General features: G+C 46.0%; 1 protein-coding gene across 1 annotated transcript in view; it reads left to right on the top strand.

Annotated features, from left to right (window-relative positions):
- Window positions 1-11,869, top strand: part of il1rapl1b (interleukin 1 receptor accessory protein-like 1b) — a 595,103-nt gene that overhangs the window by 529,324 nt on the left and 53,910 nt on the right. Inside the window, exon 9 of the mRNA XM_063212610.1 lies at window positions 84-216. Within this exon, the coding sequence (XP_063068680.1) occupies window positions 84-216 (133 nt within the window). The remainder of the gene's footprint in view (window positions 1-83; window positions 217-11,869) is intronic.

Below are 11,869 nucleotides of genomic sequence, written 5' to 3'. Positions count from 1 at the left end.
CTCTACCTCTACCTCTACCTCTACCTATCTCTCTCTACCTCCTTCTCTCTCTCTCTTGCTATCTCTCTATCGCCGCCCTGCAGGTAGCATGGTGAACCTCACTTGCCGTGCGTTCTTTGGCTACAGCGGCGATGCCAGCCCACAGATCTACTGGATGAAGGGCGAAAAGTTCATCGAGGACCTGGATGAGAGACACGTGCGCGAGAGCGAAATGAAGTAAGGAGCCCTTTGATGTTACTTTTAATTTTTTTATTTTATTTCATTGTAATAATATGAATTGCTTTGTATATTCTTCTGTCAATGAAGACAATGACATGAGATACTGTAAGGCTTGGGTGCTTCAATTTTATATATTCATATTTAACTTTAGTACATTATATTGCATTACATCACACTACACCTGGATGATGCTTTTATCCATAGTTAGGCACAGGCTTAATATTTTTGAGTATTGGAATAACTTGAATGGCTATGTATCTTCATATTTTATTACATAATTTCCCCATTCATATCAAAATGGCTGTCAGTTAACATCTGTTTCTTTATTTCACTCCACCCTGTCAGGGTCGACTTAAATAAAGCTGAGTAATATGCAGCTTTTACGGCAGGTAATGCCAAAAAAAAGTCTTCCTGTGCGTAAAAATGATTGCACCCAACTTGACCCAACATCCCAAACAAAAGTTTAATGAGGCGCCGTACCACTACTGCAGGGAAAAGGTTCCCTTCCCTTACCCTGCTCTTCTCTTTAAATGTGTCGACATATTATATTCACCAGAGGAAAAGAGCACAGGACGGAGTGTACATTTACTTTAAATACCACCAGGCCCCTACGAGAGGACCATACAAAACCCCACAAGTCCTATACAGCCGTTCAACCACAGTTCTTAGTAGAGTAGAGTACTGTACAGTAGAGTCGAGGTACTTCATTTATCCCAAAGGAAATTAAGGTATCTAGCAGCTTACACATAGTCAAAGATATACAGTATTCAATATGTACATTGCAAGAAACATTAAATTGCGAACAGCTCGTACAAACAGAGAAAGTGCAGGTCTAAGCATACACACACAGACACACAACAGGCACGCACACACACACACACGTACGCGTGCACGCACACACACACGTGCAGGCGCACGCACGCACGCACGCACGCACGCACGCACGCACGCAACATTTCACTGCATTTCACTATACAGTACAGTAAAGGCCCATATGAGTGTGTCCTCTAAAACAAGGTCACTTGCCTTTGTGCTCCTGCCATCAAATCAACGTCCGTCATTTAAAGTACCGTCGCACAATGCACTTTGGCAACATGTGACATCAGAGCAGTGAGAGCACGTGCAAGCGAGGGGATCGCACATTTTTTTTTTGTTTAGTTTCTTTCCTTGTGCTTTGCAGCCAGGCAGGGCCGCTGACAACTTTTTGCCAGACCCAGGACAAAGTTATCTGAAAGGGCCCCCCCTACCCAATACATCTTATGTAGTAATGAAACAATGTAATGAGGGCCCAATAGTGAGCCCTCTCTCTCACTGGGCCCGGGGCAACAGGCCCGTTTGTTTGTAAACACAACACCCCGTCGCCTTCCCTGCAGCCAGGGCCGAGCCAGTGCAGTCTCTCATGAATTATCCCCCTCGTTTTTATGCAGAAATTTCCCATCAATTGCAAATGTGTGGTTCCGGGGTTGGAGCGGCTGCGATGTGGCGTGCCGCGCCATGCCGTTTTGGTTAAATACTACCCCCGAATGAAGAGAAGCTGTTGCTTCAGGTTCAGGAGGCAAATTTATGGGTGCATAGCCGGAATTGCTGAACAGTAAAATATCCCATTAAATTCTGTTGCAGCGGATGCGGATGATTTTAAACAATGGAGCTGGCAAGGAGTGAAAAAATGATGTGTGTGTGTCGTGCAAGTGTGCGTGCGTGCGTGTGTGTGTGTGCGTGCGTGTGCGTGTGTGTGTGAACTATAGAGTGAGTGAGTGAGTGAGTGAGTGAGTGAGTGAGTGAGTGAGAGAGAGAGACAGAGAGACAGAGAGACAGAGAGAGAGAGAGAGACGAAGAAATTGACAGATTTATCTGTATGGGCATTATCTGTAGTATGTGTGTGAAAGTGCAGAGGGCAGGTGATTTCTCTTTTCCAACTGACATACTGTTCCTATGCCACACATGCACACACACACACACAAGCACATGCACACGCATTCGCACACGCACACACACACGCACACGCACACACACACACACACACACACACACACACACAGCTACTGCTGCAGCTCCCTCCCCTCCCCACTTGGCACAGCATGCTAAGGTCGTGATCATTTAGTTACATCCACAAGGTGACACTAGTCATGCTGTCCGAAAGCCAACCTCCTCACATCAGTACCACTACCCTACACCACTCCACTACCCTACACCACTCCACTGCACTCCACCCGGGCCGAGCCCAGGCCAGCGCACATGCTCCCTCCCGTTCTGCCGTCCGACAAGGCTGGACTCGGACCTCAAATATGGGTAAAACTTTATTTTAGGGATACATCTATTAGCACTAATACATACAATGTCCCTGTATAAGTAACTTGTAAGGCATGTACAAAGCAAAATCAAACATTTGTTAGGCATGTATTCGCAAATGTCTTGTTCATGCACAATAAGGGATTTCTTACCAATTTAACATTAGTAAGGACCTAGTATTAGTGCTAATAGATGTATCCCTAAAATAAAGTGTTACCCAAATATGACTTTCAGGCCGACCAGAACGGAGCCGGTGTCGGTGCTCGTACTACAGTAGTTACGTTCGGCACTAAAGTGTTTGTCTGCGAACCGCCACTGTTCATACCGGGCGCTGAACTTTTTCCGCACGTGACTGAATTACCCGGATGAACCTGCTGACGACCACGCTGTCGTCACGGTTCGCAGAGAAAAACCTAGTATTTTCCGGTTCGCGAACGCAAATATCTGTGGCGTGAACACGACGGCCGGTTCGCGATTAGGTGCGGGAACGGGCTCCAGCACGGTTCTCAGTCGGCCTGAATGCGCTACAAGTGGCCCTGGCATTTTTTTGGGCATCGACCAGCCGCTCACCCCTAACTCCATACAACAATTATGATGGGCTCAGTCCACTGCATATGCGCTCTCCAAGGCAAAAGGAGAATTTTGTTTTGGCATAGACCAGCGCCACATCCCAGCCCCTCATAGACCAGCCCCACATCCCAGCCCCTCATAGACCAGCCCCACATCCCCGCCCCCATACTACAATTATGATGGGCTCAGTCCACTGCACATGAAGGGTTCAGATGCAAAACCTCCTAACTCCATTTCTGAAGACCTGCACTTCTATATTTTTAGAGAACCCTGTTGTTGGTTTGGTTTACTTGGTTTACTTGATAATACATATAAATAGTTATATTACATAAATAAAGTAAAAAATATGCAATTTTGATAGCTTTGTACTAAATAAAAATGAATTAAGATTATTTTCTGAAAAGGCACTTAGGGGGGTTAGCATCTGAACACTGCATATTAAGGAGGCACTGATGGGCAGCCCCATCTAAATCAAACAAACAAAAACACAAAAGCATCGGCCCATGAGGACTGTCGACCCACCAGGAAAATGCCCTGTATGCCAGATTACCAGTCCAGCACTGCCGTCCGAGCCCTCAGCCAACCCATCCCAATCTCGCTGTCCCTTGCGTTTGCCTTTTCGTGGTGACATGCTAAGAGAGAATCTTTGGTGTCATATATTAGCTAACTGTCAAACTGGTTACTGAGTAGAAGTACATCCCATCCCATCCCTCCACTGTCCACATGCCCCCTCCACTCAACTCCAGTCATGCTGCTGCCATAACCCCACATTTCCCCACAACACCACATCACACCCACATGCTCCTCCTTGCTCGCTCCTCCACTCCTCAATCTATGAGAGAAAATGACAGTCAGCCCCCCACCTCCGTCCACACACATCACACACATGCACATGCACACGCGCGCGCGCACACACACACGCACACGCACACGCACTCCACCAGACCGAGACCTGCACTTCTCCATCCACCCCCACCCCCCTGACTGTCATTCCTCGTCTAAGCGGGCGAAACCTCTCCTCTCTCCTCGCTCCTCTCTCCCTGCTGAATCAATGCTATTGATGAATCTTTCATATTGTTTATCAATAATGCAGTGGGCCGTGGCATCTTTAGGCCCCGTCTGACGGAAGGCGAGAGGCGAGAAGCGAGGAGAGAGAGAGAGCAGAGACGAGACGAGACGAGACAAGATGAGTAGACGAGAGCTTCTTGGCTCGCCGAAGACACCGTTTAATTTCTCACTCTGCTCTGGCACCGCTCAGGAAATTGATGTGGGTGATGTGGGGTGGAGGAGGAGGAGAGGTGGAAGAAGAGGGATTGGTGGTCGGAGGTGGGGGGTGGTGGAGGGGGGGTTGTAGACATGGACACAAGTGCTAAAGAGCCAACATGGCGGATCTGCAGTGAAAGGTCGCTCTGCAGTTTCTCAGACTACCCTACCTAGAAGCAGTTTGTGTCTGTGAACAACAAACTGCTGAGTGGAGGGGGAGGTGTTCTTCAGTCAGTGCAGAGACTTAGTGAGAGCTTTTATTTTTATGTCCCCATTGTAGTGTGTTTACTTCCCTCAAAAACGATGTGCCTTCTGCAAGATTTGAAACAGAGCCAGAGGAATTGCTTTTATAAAACTGAACTCTTAAACAACATGGTGTTACATGACTGCTCAGCTCAGATAAAACTAACACATGTACAGTAGGCCTATAAATTGTAACTATGGCAACAGCCTTACTCAAACCTCAACACATTCCATCTTGTAGTTATAGTCTACAGGGCAATCGTAGCTGTTGGCAACTGTGGAAGAATAGAAAAAAGTCTGCCTCCAAGATTGTTATGCTCCTAATTTGTTAACTTGTTTACCTTTCTTCATACATTGTAAGCACACAGCATTGACTAGGCTACATTAGCTAACCTACATAGCCTATATTTTCAATGTAATTGAGACTTGTAAGCGCACAACATCTATGTTACATGTACACGCTGTAACTGAGCCTCCTAAAATCGAGTGCTACCTGTTTTTTTTTTTGTTTCGCAGCGCTTAGCTGTTCACCCAGTATTTATAAACGGGCCATTCTCCAGCTTATCAGCCCATGCAGTTGTGACTGCACGCAAGCAAGAGACTTCCAAGTTGACGTTCACACACCTCAGACACACACACACACACACACACACACACACACACACACACACACACACACACGCATGCGCACATAAAGAACCTCCCACGCACATATCCATTGCCACGGTTACTGTCGTAGCAGCAACGAAGTGAGTCAGGCGTGGCCGTGACCGCCCTCCCCCGTCATCCGAACAAAAGGGGGAAAGGCAGCAATTTGATTATTAACGCGTGGAAAGTTCTCAATCAACGCGACTCGATACATCAGAGGCATATAATTGGCCCCCACACTGCTTGGACCCGTTCGGTGATGCTTGGTCGGGCACTTCACGCTTAAATTAGTCATTGTATTAGCAAAGCTCGGTGTGGCTAATGAGCCAGAGACCTTTTTTCTTTTTTGCCAGGTTCACCGCGACCCCTCCCCTCCCCTGCCAAGACCCGGGCACCTCCTATTTCATCATATCCGCGTTCTCACGCACGCACACACACACACAAACACATGAACACACATAGAAACAAACACACTTACACACACGCACACGCGTGCATAAACAAATGAGACAGACACAGAGGCGCACTCACATACAAACACACACTTTCTTTCTCTCTAAAACACACAAATAAATGCACATAAACACACATTCACATGCTAATACAGACAAGTTAGCCAAAGCAAGGAAACACACACACACCTCCAGATAAATACACTCACACACACACACACACACACACACACACACACACACACACACACACACACACACACACACACACACACACACACACACACACACACACACACACACACACACAAGCAAACACATGCACGCAGACTTTTACATGCACACGCACACACTCACACACACACATAAGCAAACAGATGCATGCACAGCACACATGTACATACACATGCACACACACACACACGCAAACTAACGCACGCACAAACACACACACACACACATACCTGCCAACCTTTTAAAAAAAAATTGAGTAGCAACTTATCGCGGCGTGGCAATTCACGGCGCAACAACTTGGCATGGCAAAGCAACGGGGTCGTCGGCGGGCCCATCTGAGAGGCTACTTTGTTTTGCATAGTCTGCCCTACACCTAGGGTTGCCAAATGTCAACAGGGAAGATATGAGACACTTCATTCAGGCAGGGGGGTCCTCCCCGAGAAAAAAATGCTTTTCTTAAATGCAATTTCCTGCATTTTAATGCATTTTAGCCTAACATCCCGTGTATCTGGCAAATAGTTTATCTTGCTCTTCACAGTACTTTGAACTACCATAATTTATTAAACTTTCATGAAAGATTTTTTTTTGTTTGTTTCACACCATAACACCAATAAAATGCTATGATATAGTGTGCTGGAATTCAGGCCTCTAAATTAACTTTACTGATCACCAGCCAATATTGCTGTTAATCTTACTAGTCAAACATACCACCAGTCTGGCTAGTAGGCCTAAGTGGCTATTAAGTTATCCTATGTACCAGCCAAACAGAGCATTTGGTCACTTGGGGGGTGTTAAGGAGCTGGAATTGAGTATGAAATTGAAGCATTTGCAGATTATTTTTTTGGCTGTAGAAGGTACATGTAGGAAAATGTATAATTTGATTATAAAATACAGAGGCATTTCAGTGATTTTTATGAACAAAAAGTTGAATTGTAATGATTCTTACATCATCTCCCCCAATACTAATAAATGGTGATGTTGTCACCTACTGTGAAGAAGCATCAGCAGTAGAGAAAAAGATAAAGACAAGTGTTATCTAAGATAGGATAATATCAGGTTAATATTATTAGCTTGGGGGCTAACATCAAAATCACACTTTCAGCATTCATTTTTTTTCACTTCTCTGCATAATAGTAGGCCTATCTACCCTAATCTGCCGTCATGAGTTGGCTATTGTTCACTGTTAGGCACATATATGATGATAGGATAATTGATTTTATTAATAGATTGCCATACGTGATTACGGATAGTAGTCGTGGAGTGATGCATATTTGGTATGACGCACGACCTGTTACACCTGTTCACAGAATGGGCCATGACTCAGGGGGGGAAGAGTATTCCTATACGGTGTCATTGTAGGTTACGGATGTAGTAGACCTACTCCGAGCACAACCGTTAGAACTATCGCTTTATTTTCCAGAGTTAAAATGATCCGGCGCAAAGGGAAACCGAATTTAGTTTGCTGCTAATCAGCTAATTTATAGCGCGGTCATCGACACATTTTCTCATTCGGAAGTAATCTCGTTTCGGTCCAATATCAAAACAAGCAACAACATATTGCCGTCAAATACGGCGAAACATTGGGTGAATCATTACGACAGACCTCGGCCTTTATTTATTTTCATAAGTTTAGGGATTTAGCAACTGGACGCAATTCACTATTCCCATACAGGCTACCTTTCTCAAAGTCCATTTACCTTTGAAACGGTGATTTTGACGGTGCTCACTTGTAAAACTACAGCGACAGTACCAAGATGGATAATACATGATGACAGGAGGAGGACACTTGTTTCAGAGATTATAGGAGTAGGCTACATTAACCAGTCTCTCTGCTTGTGTGATTTCGGAGCAAACTTTCTGTCGGCACGCAGCTGATGCCTCGGCTCGAGAGGAGCGCAGCATAACAAATGAAGACATCCAAACTAGCGCTCTGATTGGTCAATATTCCCCCCCCACACGTTGCTGGCCAATGGAAAGGCCAGCGCGAGACAATTGCAAGCAGAGCCATGTCTAGTTCTACGGCTCTGTCCGGTTGCAAGTCTACAGTACAGAGCAATTTATAAGGGCCCATGAACACACTTTGCTATTGGTTTTTCCCGTATTTTGAAGTGACAGCGCCGTAGTTTGATGTCAAAATCCGTATCTGCTACACAAAATGCGTAATGGTCGGCAGGTATGCACACACACACAAGATACACACACACACACACACACACACACACACACACACACAGAGAGAGAGAGAGAGAGAGAGAGAGAGAGAGAGAGAGAAAATCCCCCACCCCTCTCATTTATGGGTCTTGTATTCACTGACACGAGTTGATCAGTGAGTGTGGCTAATGTAACCTCATATTGCAGGTTAACACCAAAAATATGTCAGACAAACAGGGACGGCTTGGGGAGTGGGGAGAATAGCCCAATTATTCAGTCGTGCAGTGTTTCTTACTGTAAAGGGGAAAGTCACCCTTTGTACTCAACAGGCATTTTGAAATATATGTTTGGGCGTTTCTTGGATAGGATAATACGAGAAGTGTGAGAGAGTTACGGGAAAGTTTTTCGAGAGACAGAGAGAGAGAGAGGGAGACAGACAGACAGACAGACAGATAGAGAGAGAGAGAGAGAGAGAGAGAGAGAGAGAGAGAGAGAGAGAGAGAGAGAGAGAGAGAGAGAGAGAGAGAGAGAGAGAGAGAGATGAGAATCAGGCTAACCAAACGTGTGCTCTGACCGCTTTTCCAACAAAGCATCGGTAGGCTATGACAATCTGAGCACACCCCAAAGCAGTGTTGGTGTCACACCATAATAGTCTGAAATTGTTTGTGTGTGCGCGCATGCATGTGATGTGTTCACGTGTTCTGCTTCCTCCTCCACAGTGTGTTGCTGTCAACTGTGTTGGGTCGCTAATTGACACAGCCTGCCTGTCCCGTCATATGTGTGTGTGTGTGCGTGTGTGTGTGTGTGTGCAGGGCTCTCAAGTTTTGAAGTTTGTTGGGAGTGAGATTGGGTGGGGGGGGGCACCAAACCTTCGGCCCATGGCCCAACGGCCCATCGGCCGGTTATTACAACAACAATAACACATAAGTAGCACTAATAGGCCTAGTTATGACATTTGTTTCATCTAGTAAAGAAAACTAAAATGTTGAATATTTTGTGAGTGTTATAATAATAATAATAACAATAATCATCATCATCATTTTATATACTGCCTTTCAAAACAACCAAGTCAGCTTGAGAAACCCAAAGATGGGTGCTGGCACTGACATTTCCTCATTAATTATTATATTTCCAGTGAAATACTGGACGACATACAGATATATGACACATGGACAAAGAAGTGCATTCTTTCTTTTTTAATAAACTAAATGTCAAAGGTTCTTTTCAGGAAATGCATAGATCAAACAAAGAATAATAATAATAATAATAATAAAAACATCCATTTTGGCTGCTCTCTGCTTGAACCACTCTTATTCACCAACCACAGCTGTGTGTGTGTGTGTGTGTGTGTGTGTGTGTGTGTGTGTGTGTGTGTGTGTGTGTGTGTGTGTGTGTGTGTGTGTGTGTGTGTGTGTGTGTGTGTGTGTGTGTGTGTGTGTGTGTGTGTCAGGTCTTGACATTAACTTTTCCGCTTGCTGGCCATTGTGACTTGTGGTTATCCCAAGTCACTAGCCATTCAGCTATTCTACTAGCCACAAATGTGATATTGCTCCTTTTTCCTCATCACAACACTACATCTAACCTCAGAACATGAGGTGCCAAAGCAAGAATATGAATGCACAGCTTTCTTCATGCACGGCAACCCAAACATAAACACACTAAACGAAATCAGTAGCCTAGTCAGTCTAATGAAATATGACTATTCTAACCACTGGCCGGGCCACGACAAGGAAAGAGAGAGGGAGAGAGAGCGACCGGAGAGAGAGCGCACGAGCGAGAGCGCGAGAGAGAGAGGAGGAGGAGGAGAGGAGAAAACGTCCATGCACATAGTGCGCAGCGCACATCTTGGAGAGGACTCCAACTGGGAGACCATGGCGACCAGGCAAAACGATGAGTAACTTATCTGACATCCAACGAGGCTTTAATAGCATTGCTCGGGTCGCGGGCATCCATCTGGCAATATGCCGCCTCCCTTCCCTCTGTCGAGCAGTCGGTTTCCTCCATCCGGATCCATAGGATCGCGCAGTCATCGTCTGGCTCTTGCCTGGTCCCATCCGGTCACCGGCTCACGGGCATCACGTCTCCTGCTTCGGGGTCGTGGTCGTCCCTCCACCTCCCTCCCGAAAACCACCAATCACCGGTCCCATCCTCCCATTCCTCCACCTGCGCTTGTTTACACTCATTAGTCTGGCGTGTGCGTTTCCCGATTCCACATGTCCGTCTTCTAAAACTCTCCCAAGGAAAACAACGCCATTTCTTATTCCGCCTGATAGTCACCCTGTGACACTGGCTGAATCTCAAATGGTGCACTTGTGCACTTCAGTGTCCATGTTTCAGTGTGTATGCCGTATTAGTTACGCACTGAAACATAGTGCCTGAAGTGCACAAGTGCGCCATTTGAGATTCAGCCAGTGGGTGCCTGTTACTTCCTGAAGCTGAGCACGCTGGGAGTGGGTTATGCAATTACTGTTTTGGATTTTTAAGTATGTTTGTGAATGTTTAATGTACTGGGGGTGTAAATATACTGGAGATATTATTGTGAACATTTTATGATCGCGATGTTGGGGTGGATGGGTTTATTTTATATTTTAAAGAGTTGTCACCATTGTTGTGCAAGCTGGCACACAACACCTGTAGGTTGATGCATCCAATGATGTCATGTCATGCGCGCCTGAGCCTACAGTGGTTAATCAGATCCCTGTAGAAGGTTAAAATATCAGCCAGACGAAAGTTTGACTCTGGTGAATTATTTTGACGGGCGTATGAGAACGCATGTGTGGCGTGTGAGAGTGTGAAAACACTCTGAAGAGTGTGTCACACGCTCAATGCGTGAGACTTGAGAGCCCTGGTGTGTGTGTATGTGCTTCTGTGTGTCGGTGTGTGTCTGTGTGTGTCTTTGTGTGTGTGTCTGTGTGTGTCTTTGTGTGTGTCTGTGTGTGTGTGTGTGTGTGTGTGTGTGTGTGTGTGTGTGTGTGTGTGTGTGTGTGTGTGTGTGTGTGTGTGTGTGTGTGTGTGTGTGTGTGTTTGTGAGAGTGTGTGAGCTTGTTTGTGAATGTGTGTGTGCTTGTTTGTGTGTGTGTGTGTGTGTGTGTGTGTGTGTGTGTGTGTGTGGCCACGTGGCCACTTTTGTGTGATTCACACAGCCTGCGTGGCCCAGGGTCTCACTAATGGGCCCTGGTTAGCGGTTAGCGGTTAGCAGGCACAGTGGATGAAAGGCACAGAGAGAGTCAGGAGAGCACTCAACACGCTCACCGAGTGGGATTTTTACACCTTTGATTGGGAACACTGTTTATATGGCAGAGAGAGAGAGGGAGAGAGAGAAAGAAAGAAAGAAAAAGGGAATTGAGAGAGGAGTGTGTGTGAGAGAGAGATTGGAAATGGAAATGGTAAGAAAGAGTGGAAGAAAGAAAGTAGGAATGGGGAGATGGAGAGAGTGGCAGGAAGGAGATTCAGAGTTATTTGAGAGAGAGACAGAGAGCGGGGGAAAGAAAAAGAAAGAGGGAGAAAGAGAGGAAGAAAGAGACAGAGCAGCTTGCGGTGTGACAGATGGTTGCACTGACGAGTTTCTGTGTTATTCTGTGCGTATCGGCTTGAGCTGTTTGTCCATGCACGTGTGTGTGTGTGTGTGTGTGTGTGTGTGTGTGTGTGTGTGTGTGTGTGTGTGTGTGTGTGTGTGTGTGTGTGTGTGTGTGTGTGTGTGTGTGTGTGTGTGTGTGTGAATATGTGCGTGTGGTTGCTTGAGCAGAGGACTTCTACAAGCCCGAAAGTGGAGTGCGTGTGCATGTTCGTGACTTTGTATT

This window comes from Engraulis encrasicolus, chromosome 12, assembly GCF_034702125.1.
Source record: "Engraulis encrasicolus isolate BLACKSEA-1 chromosome 12, IST_EnEncr_1.0, whole genome shotgun sequence".
In the NCBI taxonomy this organism is placed as follows: domain Eukaryota; kingdom Metazoa; phylum Chordata; class Actinopteri; order Clupeiformes; family Engraulidae; genus Engraulis; species Engraulis encrasicolus.
The sequence above is the reverse complement of the archived record's forward strand: the minus strand, read 5'-3'. Positions and strand labels throughout refer to the sequence as shown.